The 13,708-nt window shown below is 51.1% G+C and overlaps 1 protein-coding gene across 1 annotated transcript; it reads right to left on the bottom strand.

Moving 5' to 3' along the window:
• Positions 1-6,504: 6,504 nt before the first annotated feature.
• LOC121340838 (olfactory receptor 14J1-like) lies at positions 6,505-7,437 on the bottom strand. The gene has a single exon (XM_041413864.1). The coding sequence runs from the start codon at positions 7,435-7,437 to the stop codon at positions 6,505-6,507; it is 933 nt and encodes a 310-aa protein (XP_041269798.1).
• Positions 7,438-13,708: the final 6,271 nt, after the last annotated feature.

Raw genomic sequence — 13,708 nt, 5'->3', positions numbered from 1 at the left:
TTCTCCTGCCATTAGTAGAAGAATCCTGTAGATCCAGGAAATTCCCTTTTTTGGTGGGAAAACTTTGCTATTTCTTAAAAGTTCTCAAGTGACCCAGATAATAAACATGTCCTTGTATATTATGATACTAACAGGTATTAAAACCTGTGCCCCTTTTCTGTGAGACCAAGGGACCATTGTGACATGTGAGGCCTCGTGGAACCACTGAGATCATTGTGACAGTGAGAGGTTCCATTGATGTAAGTAAAGTAAAACACTGTGTGGCACCATAGAACCAAAGATCCATTGTGATACCACAGGGCCTCCTGGAACCAAGGCCACCATAGTGACACTGGGAGGGCTCCATGGGACCAAGGGCACATTGTGACATTGTGGAGCCTGTGGAATGACAGAGACCATTGTGACACTGCAGGGCCCAATGGAACCAGGAGAACACAGGACAGGTCTGGCTGGTTTGGCACCCCAGGGGCCACCTGACTGGTCCAGCAGACACTTGCATGTAGAGGGTGTCTTCTTATCTGCTACAGAAACAGTGGGGCTCCCTGTTTTACTTCCTATAAAAAAGAACTGACCTTCTTGGTCAGGTGCCCAGGACCAGAACTGGGATTTCACCTCCAATATTCCCTATTGTGACAGACTGGAGGAGATTGTTGTCTGGAAGCATCTCGTGTGTGGGGGAGGAAGGGGCAGGGCCATCCTTGCCCTGCCCTGGAACCCCAGCACTGCCCTGCCCTGGAACCCCAATCCCCCCAGAGCCTCTATCCCAGCCCAGCAATGTCTGCCAGTCCCCGGCACAGCACAGGCAATGCTCCACAGCCACCTCTGGAGCCCCAGCCCAGCTTCTGAGTGACCAAATGAGCCCAAGTCCCACCTGGGGGAAGGGCCCAGGAAGACCAAGGGGTATTGAAGGCTGACCACAAGGCAAGCACACATCTTGGCTCTGCATCCTCTTGGAATTTCTGTCTGAACGCTGCTGGAATCCAGGAGTTGGTAGCTCTATGTGTACTTCTTTAAATCTTATTTGTCTGTCTCTGTGTCTTCTTCTAATTCCCTCCTCTTGCAAATTTTGAGTAACTTAAAATTGAACAGGCTTAGAGTTTGTGAAGTTGAATGGGCCAAGGTAATGCTTTAAGAAGTGTTTTCTGCTGATTGAATGTAGCATTAAACCATTTGTCAAGTTCTTCTAATTTTCTAAAGTTACCAGTAAAGGCTGTTTTGTTGTTTTGAACTCTTGAGGATTTCTTGTCAGTATTTCTCCAGTGTGTCCTTCTCAGAGTACACAAATAATTGTAACTCCTTTTAAATGTCTCCTTGAGAGAATTGTTGGGGGGATGTGAGTCAGGGCTTGTCTGTCCTGCTTGGCACAGCCCAGGCAGGGCTTTCCCAGCCACATTCCACACTCCATTTCCCAGCTGGAGCCGCTGGTGCCTCTGAGTTCTACTGGCCCAGCCCCAGGGACGCTCTCCTTGTCTGCCCATTCCCCCACAGTCTCTGGGCAGGGATGGCCTCAGTGGGGGCTGCTGACATCCTCAGCACCTTGGAGGCTGCTGCTGGATTTCACTGCTCCAGAGGCTTGTTCAGCCTTCAGCTCTTCAGTGCAGGAATTCAGTGTCCCGGGGCTCATTGACATTCAGAACCCCTTAACAAGCCAAGCCTCTGGGGATAATCTGAGCTAAGTTTTCAAATCTTTTGTGGCTAATTAGAAAGACTTCAGAAGCTTATTCAAACTGAATGTATTATTTTCACAAAGACAGTGAGTTTTTTAGGTCCTGTTTAGTTTTCTTTTTCCTGTTAATCCATTGATATGTGCAATCTCCAATTGACATTGAATCCAAGTACCTCCTCATGCAGTAAGAAGATATGAAAATCAAGACCCTTCATGGCTGACAATCAATCAGACTCTGTCCCTACACCCTCCCCACCATTTCCCCATCCAAGCCCTGGCACTCAGAGCAGCCTTGTGCAAATCTGAGCTCCCTCCAGCCCAGGCTGCACCTGCAGCTTTCAGCTCCTTGGCTCCAACTCCCACCTGCTTTCCTTGGAGAAGGAGCTGCCCCAGACACAGAGGGATGTTCATTTATTGTCAGCCAACAAAGCCAAGGGAAGGCACAGCTCCATCAAATGCAAAAGTCATTCTTCTCCCTGGCTCTGCCCTGGCCCTGATCCCCACAGCCTGTCCTGTTTCCTTCATCCCTCCTTTGCCAGGCACTTTCTGGGACAAGGGAGCTCTGATCTGGCTGTGGAGGGAGGTCCAAGTGCAGCCCCTGGAGTGGGAAGCACAACTCATCAAGTTTGTGTCATTTGAGAGACCAGAAACTGGTGAGACTCAGAGGCACAGAAAGGTTTCTCTTCATGGCCAAGATAAAAAATATGAACATGACAAAATGTAATAAACATTAAAACCCTTCCCTCAGCTCCTTGTGACATCCCAGTAACATCTGACATGTCCACCATCCACAGGGGATTGCCATACAGGAAGGATTTTAGACAAAGACATGAGAAGATATGATATAAAAGATAACACTACAACTAAGATGCTGACTAAGATGATATTGAAACTTCTGAAAGTGGGGCAACTCTCTAAAGCTCAAAGCATGAAGCCACTAAAGGCAGACTAATTGGAATGACCAGAGACCAAATGCAGGAGGAAATCTGGGAGCAACAGGAAGGACACAGTCCCAGAAGCTCTAAATGAAAGAGATCTCCTTAGACATGGTCATTTAAACAGGAGAGCTGAAAACACTTGAAGGAAAGGGATCATTAAATATTAGACTGAATATCGGGGGGAACAGAGAGGGGAAGAACAGTATTTCTTCTCCTGCCATCAGTAGCAAAATCCATTAAATCCAGGAAATTCCTGTTCCTGATGGGAAAACTTGCCATCTCTTAAAAGTACACAAATGACCCAGATAATAAAGATTTGCTTGTATATTATGAAACTAACAGGTATTAAAATGTCTGCCCCTTTCCAGGCAGACATCAGTTGTGTGCCCATGAACAGGCAGTGCCACTTGTGCCCTGAGGTGCCCAGCTGGGATTGGATCTCTCCGAGAGCACCTGAGGGAGAGCAGAGCACCTTGCAAGCTGCAGGTCCCTGACAGCCCCTCAGGGCTCCTGTCCCATTAACATCAACTCTGCTCCAGGCTGAAACAGGGCCCACCATGGTGCCGGGATCATCAGAGAGCTGAGGTGTGTGCTGGAATTCCATGGCCTCCCCATGCCGCAGCAGCCCTGCATTTCCCTCCTGCAGCCTTGGTCTCCAGCACAGCCATGGAGGCTCTTTGGGCTCCTGAGTGTTCCTGCAGCCCCCAAGGGCAGCTGAGCTCTGCCTGTGGCACAGTCAGCCCTGGCCAGCGCAGGCCATGCTCAGCAATTGCTTGTGTGTGCCTGGCCTTGCTGTCAGCCCCGGCAGCGGCTGCGTGGCTCCTTGTTGGCCCTGTGCTGGCCCTGCCATGGTGCCCCAGCCCCTGTGCAGGCCCAGCCCAGGCCAGGAGCATTGCGGCTGGGAACGGCCCCTGTGCCGTGGTGCCCACGGCAGCCTTGGGGCTCTGTGCCCCATGGCCTCCCTGCTGGGCAGCCTCTGCCAGCTCCTGCAGAGCCCCTGGCACCTGTGGGCCTGCACAGACAGCCCTGCCCCGGGCTCTGCTGGCCTCTGGGCCAACAGAGAGCCCAGCCAGGGCTGGCCATGGCCGGGAACAGGCCCTGAGCCCCGCAGGAGAATGGAGCTGGGCCGCAGCCAAACTCAGCCCAGGGCAAAGCTGGGCTCAGCAGCCAGGGCTGCCAACCAGTTCTTCTGTGGTTAATTAGACAAATTTCATAAGTGTCTTAAAAATGAATATACTATATTGAAAACAATGCAGAGAGAGCTGTTTTGACCTGTTTTGTTTTCCTGTTTATATATTGATATCCGAAATGATATTGCTCCCCAGCACATTCTAATGCAGTCTGAATAGATATGAAAATCAAAACCATTGATTGCTGACAATCAATAACACTTTGACTCCCCTCCCTCCCCACCATTTCCCTCATCCAACCCCTGGCACCCCAATGGATCAGGAATGGTGTGGGCAGCAGGACCAGAGCAGTGATTCTTCCCCTGTGCTCTGCACTGGTTGAGCAGCACAGTGTTAGGTGACAGGAATTAGCTGCCCACAGACGTGGGTGAGTCACCATCCCTGGAAGTGTTTAAGGAAAGACTGGATGTGGCACTCAGTGCCATGGTCTGGATGGTGACAAGGTGGTGTTGGGTCCCAGGCTGGACTTGATGCCCTCCAAGGTCTTTTCCAGCCTGGTTGATTCTCTGATGATTGTGACATTGCAGGGCCCTGGGGAAGCAAGGGGCCATTGTGACACTGCGGGGCCTGGTGGCACTAAGAGGACCATGGTGACACTGTGTATGACATGGCACCACAGAGCCAAGGGGTGGGCCACTGTGACACTGTGGGGCTGAATGGAAGCAAGGAGTCCATTGTGACAGTCTGGGTCCTGGTGGAACCACAGAGGCCACTGTGACACTGTGGGGCCTTGTGGAACCAAGGGGCCATTGTGCCACTGCGGAACCAAGGAGAGCCTTGGGAGAGCCTGGAGACAATGGAATCAAGGGGCCATTGCTCCATTGCAAGGACTCTGGGAACTGAGGGAAAAATTGTGACACTGCAGGGTCCCATGGAACCAAGGGTCCCTGGTGACCCAGCAGGAACTTGTGTCACCAGGGCTCCACTGTGACACTGCAGCACCAAGGAATTCCTTGTGGCACGCTGAGGCCTCATGGAACCAAGAGGCCACTGTGATCCTGCAGGGCCTTGTGGAGCCATGCAGAGCATTGTGACAGAGCAGGATCTGGTGTCATGATGGGGCCATTGTGACACTGCAGGGCCCCATGGAACCAAGGGGCCAGTGCTGCTCCTCAGGGACTCCTGTCACGAAGGAAACATGTTTGACACTGTGGTGTCCCCCTTGGGACCAAGAGAGCATTGTGACACTGTGGAACCAAGGAGAGCATTGCTGCACTGCCAGACCTCATGGAACCAAGGATCCATTGTGACACTGCAGGGCCTTGGGGGACCAGGTTGCCATTGTGACACTGCAGGGCACAAAGAATCCAAGGGACTTTGTGACACCAAGGGGTCCCATGGAACCAAAGCCACTGTGATCCTGCAGGGCCTTGTGGAGCCATGCGGAGCATTGTGACAGAGCAGGATCTGGTGTCATGATGGGGCCATTGTGACACTGCAGGGCCCCATGGAACCAAGGGGCCAGTGCTGCTCCTCAGGGACTCCTGTCACGAAGGAAACATGTTTGACACTGTGGTGTCCCCCTTGGGACCAAGAGAGCATTGTGACACTGTGGAACCAAGGAGAGCATTGCTGCACTGCCAGACCTCATGGAACCAAGGATCCATTGTGACACTGCAGGGCCTTGGGGGACCAGGTTGCCATTGTGACACTGCAGGGCACAAAGAATCCAAGGGACTTTGTGACACCAAGGGGTCCCATGGAACCAAAGGGACATTGTGACACTGGGAGACCTCATGGAACCATGGAGATAGTTGGGACACTCTGGGACCTCATGGAACCATGGTGACACCAAGCTGGGTGTGAGTGTGGATCTACCTGCTGTGTGCAATGCAGACAGGGGCTCCTGAGCCAGGGCTGCCATGTCTGTGCCTGCAAGGATGCGGCACCTCTGTGAGCTGGGGGAGAGGCCAGGGCTGCAGAGGGGGGATGTTGTTGGCAGCTCCATGAGGACGCTCTGGGACGCTGCCCTGGGCTGTGCAGTGCCCTGGGGATGGATCAGCCCCTGCTCTGCTGCTCCTTCCCGTGTGCCCCAGGGCCCTCGCAGAGCCCCAGCCATGCTGTTTGCCCCCAGCCTGCCCACGGCCAGCCTGGGGCTGCTCACCCTGGGGGTTTTCTGTGCTCAGCATTGGCCTGGCCGTGTTCTTGAGAGAGCCTGGGCAAGGAGCCTGGAGCCCCCACGGCCTGGCCTGAGGGGTCAGTGCTGCCCCAGCAGTGCCCACGGCCTGTCCCTGCTGCAGCCCCGGCACTGCCACCCCCAGGACTGTGCCCGGCCCCGAGAGCACTCAGGCCCTGCAGCAACACCAGGGCCACCAGGGCAGCGGGGCAGGGCCACGGCAGCAGCACTGGCAACACCAAGTGCTGCTGCTGCTGCTGGGCACAGCTGCTGGGCCAGCACTGATCTGCCCCAGCTCTGCACACAGACATTGCTGCTGCAGCTCCAGAGAAGACAACCAAAGGGCATCTCTGCAGAGAACTCTGGTGGGTGATCCTTTAGTTCCTATAAAGGCACTGAGATTGCCTCATTGTCACAGTCTGTAGCCACAGGGAAGATGAACAGAAACAAAATGAGAAATGGCAAACAGAGTGAAATTTTTTGTGGATAATATTTAAATAGTAAAACAAAGAAAAAGAACCTGAGAAGTGAAACTAACAAGAAATATAAAAGATTACTTTTATTACAAGTGAGTTGCAGAACTTGGCCAGCAGTTTAATGTCCCTGAAAACATCCAGTCATCAGTCTCCTCACTGCAGCCTTGAGCTCCTGGTTCCTCAGGATGTAGATGAGGGGGTTCAGGGCTGGAGGCACCACTGAGTACAGAACTGACAGGGCCAGATCCAGAGATGGGGAGGAGATGGAGAGGGGCTTCAGGTGAGCAAATATTACAGTGCTGAGGAACAGGGAGACTACAGCCAGGTGAGGGAGGCAGGTGGAAAAGGCTTTGTGCCGTCCCTGCTCAGAGGGGATCCTCAGCACAGCCCTGAAGATCTGCACATAGGAGAAAACAATGAACACAAAACAATCAAATCCTAAGCAGGCAGTAACAGGAAGAAGCCCAAGTTCCCTGAGATAGTATTTGGAGCAGGAAAGCTTGAGGATCTGGGGAATTTCACAGAAGAACTGGCCCAGGGCATTGCCATGGCACACGGGCAGGGAAAATGTATTGGCTGTGTGCATGAGAGTATTGAGAAAGGCACTGGCCCAGGCAGCTGCTGCCATGTGGGCACAAGCTCTGCTGCCCAGGAGGGTCCCGTAGTGCAGGGGTTTGCAGATGGACACGTAGCGGTCGTAGCACATGATGGTCAGGAGGAAATACTCTGCTGAGATGAAGAACATAAAGGAAAACTGTTGTGCAGCACATCCTGTGTAGGAGATGTTGCTGGTGTCCCAGAGGGAATTGTGCATGGCTTTGGGGACAGTGGTGCAGATGGAGCCCAGGTCGCTGAGGGCCAGGTTGAGCAGGAAGAAGAACATGGGCGTGTGCAGGTGCTGGCCGCAGGCTACGGCGCTGATGATGAGGCTGTTGCCCAGGAGGGCAGCCAGGGAGATGCCCAGCAAGAGGCAGAAGTGCAGGAGCTGCAGCTGCCGCGTGTCTGCCACTGCCAGCAGGAGGAAGTGCCTGATGGAGCTGCTGTTGGACATTTGCTGGGGCTGCCCATGGGGACCTGTGCATGGAGAAAGGACAGTGAAGAGTTAGAGGAGACACCTGTAACCAAAATCAAAGCTATTTACTGTCCTGGATTAGGGCAAATCTGGGAGAAAACCTTCAAAGGGGCTCCCCCAGAAAACAAATCCACACAACCCCTTCCCCCACTGGTTCGGGAAGGATTCCTCGGAGAGAAGTGGAAAGAACGTGTTTATTTAACAAGCACAATACCCCAAGCACACAAAATTAACAATACCAGATGACAACACTTTCACCGATCTGAAAACGATGACAAATTCAGAAAGTCTTTCCTGGGAGTGGTCGCTCTGTTGTTGCTCCCTCCGGCGCTGGGGATAGCTGCTGCAGCCACAAGATGTAAACTCTCGGTGTTTCCCAGGTCCCAGTCCAGAGCAGGTTTGAGTGGTTTCAAAAAGGGAAGGGAAAAAACAGTCCAGGGAAAAATCTGGACCGCTGAGCTAAACTAACTAACAGAAGCAAGAAGTAAAAGCAGAGCGGGAGCAAAGCAGGAGCAAGAGCAAAGCAAAGCAGCAAAAAGCAAAGCCAAAAGCAAAAGCCGCACTATGTACTGTCCCGTCTCTCTGTCCCACCAGCCATGGCGGAGCAGGCTGATAACAAACCAAAACAAACCTTGCCCTTCAGAGCCAGTCTTGAAGGCACAGTACACAACATCCAGCACCAACAGAACACACGACTGGGGATACAAGCATCATAACCTCACCCTAGGACATTCCACCCCTTATCCCCATATCATCAACATTCTACCACACATCATGCATTTTATTAATGTAAAACTTCCATCTAAATTTTTGTTCCCCTCCAAAAATTACAAGCTATACTTCTCATACCCTCATTGCATCCCCCACACCAGACCACTGAATCCCAGCCCCATACCACAGAGCTGCAGGATTCCCCACTTTCATTTTACTCACTCAAAACTCCATCTTCCACTTGCTCAGACCTTCGACACTTACACATTTGTGTCTCCATCTTTTACTTGCTCAGACCTTCAACACTTACACATTTTCTTCTATCTCATGTCTGTATGATTTAATGTACAGACAATGGCAGTAACATTCAACAGATATTTGCATATCATCCTCAGCCCACAATCAGATCTCCCTGAGGTATACATTGTGTTGTTCCATCTCTTTGCATTATCCACCACATGCAACCTGGTCCCTGAGCAAAGACAACCCCACGAATGGGTCTGTCTGTACTCGAGGCAGAATTGATTCACACACTCTTCCCTAACAAACCTCTGACATGTACCACTGGGACTTTATCTCCATCTGTTATATTCAGAGACTCAGACTGGGCAGGACCTGCTCGGTTGGTGGAACCTCGGGTGTTAACTAACCAGGTGGCCTTTGCTAAATGCTGTTCCCAATTTTTGAAAGATCCCCCACCCAAGGCTTTCAGCTGGGTTTTTAGTAGTCCATTGTACCTCTCCACTTTGCCTGCAGCTGGTGCATGGTAGGGGATATGGTACACCCATTCAATGCCACGTTCCCTAGCCCAGGTGTTGATAAGGCTGTTCTTGAAATGAGTCCCATTGTCTGACTCAATCCTCTCAGGGGTACCATGTCTCCATAGGACCTGCTTTTCAAGGCCCAGAATGGTGTTATGGGCAGTAGCATGAGACACAGGGTAGGTTTCCAACCATCCCGTGGTGGCTTCTACCATTGTGAGCACATAACGCTTGCCTTAGCGTGTCTGGGGCAGTGTGATGTAGTCAATCTGCCAGGCCTCCCCATACTTGTACTTGGACCACCGCCCACCATACCATAGGGGCTTCACCACCTCTCCAGCCATCCCCACGAAGCGTTGGCTACCATCCATGAATCAGTGTACAGGTAGAGCTTTGGCCACTTCTCTATTTCTGCAATGTCCAGGGCTAGCTGAACAGCTTTGAGTTCTGCAAGTTGGCTTGATCCACCTTGTCCTTCAGTGGCCTCTGCCACCTGTCTTGTGGGGCTCCATACGGCTGCTTTCCACTTCCGGTTCATCCCTATGATGCGACAGGAACCATCAGTAAAAAGAGCATAGCGTGTTTCCTCCGGTGGCAGTTGGTTATATGGAGGAGCTTCTTCAGCCCGTGTCACCAGTTCTTGTTCTTCATCTGTGACACCAAAATTTTCACCTTCAGGCCAATTTGTAATTACCTCTAAAATCCCAGGGCAATTCAGTTTACCTATACGGGCATGTTGTGTGATAAGAGCAATCCACTTGCTCCATGTAGCACTGGTGGCATGGTGGGTGGAAGGAACTTTGCCTTTAAACATCCACCCCAGCACGGGTAGTCGGGGTGCCAGGAGGAGTTGTGTTTCTGTACCAATCACTTCTGAGGCAGCTTGGACTCCTTCATAGGCAGCCAAGATTTCTTTCTCTGTTGGAGTGTAGTTAAATTCAGATCCTCTGTAGCTTCGACTCCAAAATCATGAAGACACAGTACATAACATCCAGCACCAACAGAACACACGATTGGGGATACAAGCATCATAACCTCACCCTAGGACAAGGAGTGTCCATGTGTCCCCTTCCTGGGATCCAGTGTGGACATGGCCATCCCCATGACTGGAAAGAGTGGGATGTCCTGGAGCTGCAGCGGCTCCAAAGTGCTGGTGGTGGCTGTGGTGGGGGTCCTGTGGAGTGGGGACATGGGTAGCAGCAGTGTTACCCCAGCAGTGTCCCCACAGATGCACCAGCACTTGTGCAACGTCCCTGATATCGCTGATATCAGCACTGAGCAGGCAGTGAGTCAGGAGGACTGCCCCTTGGAGAACCAGCTCATCACCCTCTCTGTAAGAATCCGTGCCTGGTGGGCTGTTCAGGTCCAATCCAACCCCAGCCCACACGATCTTACATAGGACAAAAGGCAAAAGACGAGAAACGCTCTTCTCCACGTGGGGACTAAGTCGTAAATTTATTTCCTTGATAGGAGACACCAAATCATCCAAGCGCCCCCCCAGATGGAAAAGAGGGTTTTGCCTTCTAGCGCAGGAATTTTGAGGTGCGGGGAAGGGGGCAACACCCAATGGGATACAAGTGAGGAGGGGCAAGGGGAGGGGTAAACCAGGAAGACACCACCAACACTAACAGGGGGAGAAAGGGGAAGACCATGTGGTGATAGGATACAAATCATGTGAACAGTGCAAATTACCAAACACCCAGTGCAAATAACTAAATAACTATTTAGTGCAATACAACACCTCCCCAAGGTGGACAGCCAGGTGCCAGTGAGCTGGGGGCATTCTGGGGGGACCCAGGGGGTCCCTGCCCTGATAAGCCCAGATGTTGCTCCACAGCCACACTCCAGCTGGGGTTCCAAGTGGTGCCAGGTACGCCAGGGTGAGGGTGGACATTCATGGCTATCAGGGGTGGTGCGGAGGTTCTGCAGCCCATGGGAGCTGCTGGGCACCTCCAGGCACTGGGGACTGCAAGCTCAGGGGGCTGAAATGCACCTGAGGCCAGCTCTCCTTCCCACCCAAAAAGTCGCACCAGGGAATGTCCGAGAGAGAGAGCTGTGAAATCACAGAATGGCTATGACAACATGAAGAGGCTGTGGGACATCACAGAGTGGGCTGTGTTATCTCTGGGCAGCTATATGACATCATAAAGTGAGCTGTGTCCTGATAGCGTGAGCTGTGACCTAAAAGAATGTCTGCATGACATCATAGAGTGGGCTGTGACATCACAGGGCACCTGTGTGACATCACAGAGAACAGATTCTGACATCACAAAGTGTGACATCACAGCATGTATTGTGACATCACAGAATGGTGCACAGGGGTGCTCACACAGGGGTGCTGTGTGAGGTCACTGGGTAGATTAATATCTTGGTTAAAAAAACAGGTGTCTGCCCAGGAAGATGGCAACTTTCCTGGAATGGAAAGATGACCCTCCCCATTCTGAATCACAACTTGGTAATTACAAAAATATGCGGAAAAGAATAATAAATTTATATATATATATATATATATATATATATTCACATAAAAGAACATAACAAACAACAGCCAAACAATACCAGGAGTTCCCTACCTATCAGGCTCCCCTTCCCCCTTGGGTGCAGTTCTGGCCACACCCCACCGGGGGCACTGGCGGCCCCCAGCAGGGTGGGGCAGGTGCTGCCTCGCGGCCAGCAGGGGGCACTCTGGTACTGGGGTGTGACCTTCCTGGGCAGTGATGGTGGAGAAAGGGATCTGGCCAGGACAGCCCTGGCCCTGGCCAGCACTGCACCAGCTGGCTCCAGGCTTCCAGGCAACAGGGAGCAGGGAAGCAGGGAGGCTGTGGTGGCTGTTATGAATGAACAAGGCCAGATTTAAAACAAAAAAAAAAAAAAAAAAAAAAAAAAAAAAAAAAAAAAAAAAAAAAAAAAAAAAAAAAAAAAAAAAAAAGAAAAAGGCTCTCATTTATTTAAAAATAAGCTGTAAGGAACAGAGGGTCCAATATAAGCTTGAACCCCCTCACAACAGCTCAAAGATAGCAACATGTTACAAACGAGCTGGGTTCTCTCTCCCACCAACTAATCCCACCACCTCTGGAACAGAAAGAACCCCGCCCAACTGAAAACTCCCCTTTTTATAACACCCCTTAGGTCCAGGATTGGTGGGATTTAGATCTGTGCACTGATTGGTGGAATCTCGGCGCTCCGATTGGCCCTTAGCGATGTTTATTCTGGGGCAATCATTTCTTCAGGGTGTCAAGTGATTGGTTGGTGTCTTGGTCCAATCACCCTTCACCTCATCTGTCCATTACCTCCACCAAATTCTGGACCCCCTCCCGCCTTACAACAAACAACTCCCTATTTTTCCCAAAACCAGCTGAACCAAATTCATAACAGTGGCAGTGCTAAGAACCCCAGGGCAGCAATGCCCTGGGCAGCCACACTCACTTTGTCACCCACATGGCCACTCCTTGATCCCGAAGGGAAGGAGCAGCCTTGGCTCCACTCCAGCAGGGTCCTGGCCATGCTCACATCTCTGGTGATATCCCCCAAGCTGCAGGAGGTCCAGGGGGAACACTGACAATTCCTGTCACAAATAACCATCAGATACCCCATCACCATGAGTCACCCCCAAAGACAGGATTTGGACAGATAGGATTTGGCATGGGATCTGTTGGGATTTGAACTTTGATCCGTTGGGATTTGAACTTGGATCAAAATGTTGGGATTTTGGGTTGAACCAATGGGATTTGGGGCAAAAAAGGCAAAATCTGAGTGAGGGAAGAAAGCTCCTCCTAGTCATTCCTCCACCCCTTCAACCAGAGGCATTTATTGATGGATCCTTGAAATTCCTGGAAATTCCTGGAGATTCCCAGAGATTCCCAGCTACTCCAGAGATGTGTCCAGCGCTGGCCAGAAGTTCTCGTTGCTTGTCTTCATGGTCTTCGGCCTCACAGGGCTGGGCAGGGGCTCCTTGGGATTGGCATACTCAGGAATGCTGGAGCCAGAGCTGCACGCTGACAGCACTGCAATCACCGGTGTTTGGAAGCTCCAGGGATCCTGAAGATGGATCTGTTTGGATTTTTCCTTCTTCTTCACCTCTTCCCCATCTCCTTCTCCTCTTCCTCTTCTGGAGCATGGAGTTTTAGCTTTGCGTATCTGGCGCTGATGCCCAGAGCAGTCCCGGCGCTGTCTAGTTTTTGGAATCTTGGGATGATCCCTGGAAGGATCCAATGAGAAAGGTCATCCTGGGCTGGGAGATAATATGTTGCCCCAAGCCTTCAGCCTCACCTGTTTGAGGACTTTTCCAATTTCTTCTTCCTCCCCTCAGTTTCTGACTTTTCTGACTTTTCTGACTTTTTCAACTTCTCTGACTTTTCCGACTTTTCTGGCTTTTTCTTCATCCCTTCAGATTTGGACTTTTCTGACTTCTCTGACTTTTCCAGCTTTTCCTTCATCCCTTTGGATTTGGACTTTTCTGATTTCTCTGACTTCTCTGACTTTTCCGGCTTTTCCTTCATCTCTTTGGATTTGGATTTTTCCGACTTCTCTGACTTTTCTGGCTTTTCCGGCTTTTCCTTCATCCCTTCAGATTTGGACTTTTCCAACTTCTCCTTTTTCCCCAATTCAGTTTCTGACATTCCCAATTTCTCCTTCCTCCCCAGTTCAGTTTCTGACTTCTTTTTCCTCAATTCAGTTTCTGATTTTCCCAACTTTTCCTTCAGTTCAGATTCCAACTTTCCCAATTTTTCCTTCCTCTCCAATTCAGTTTCTGACTTATTTTTTCCCAGTTTAGTTTC

Source organism: Onychostruthus taczanowskii, unplaced genomic scaffold (genome assembly GCF_017590055.1).
Source record: "Onychostruthus taczanowskii isolate IOZ18803 unplaced genomic scaffold, ASM1759005v1 scaffold43, whole genome shotgun sequence".
NCBI classification, from domain to species: domain Eukaryota; kingdom Metazoa; phylum Chordata; class Aves; order Passeriformes; family Passeridae; genus Onychostruthus; species Onychostruthus taczanowskii.
Note: the sequence above shows the minus strand (reverse complement) of the source record. Positions and strands in the feature narration are given on the sequence as shown.

Excerpts from the sequence above, each read along its gene's own strand:
- LOC121340838 (XM_041413864.1), bottom strand. The coding sequence starts at position 7,437 with ATGTCCAACAGCAGCTCCATCAGGCACTTCCTCCTGCTGGCAGTGGCA.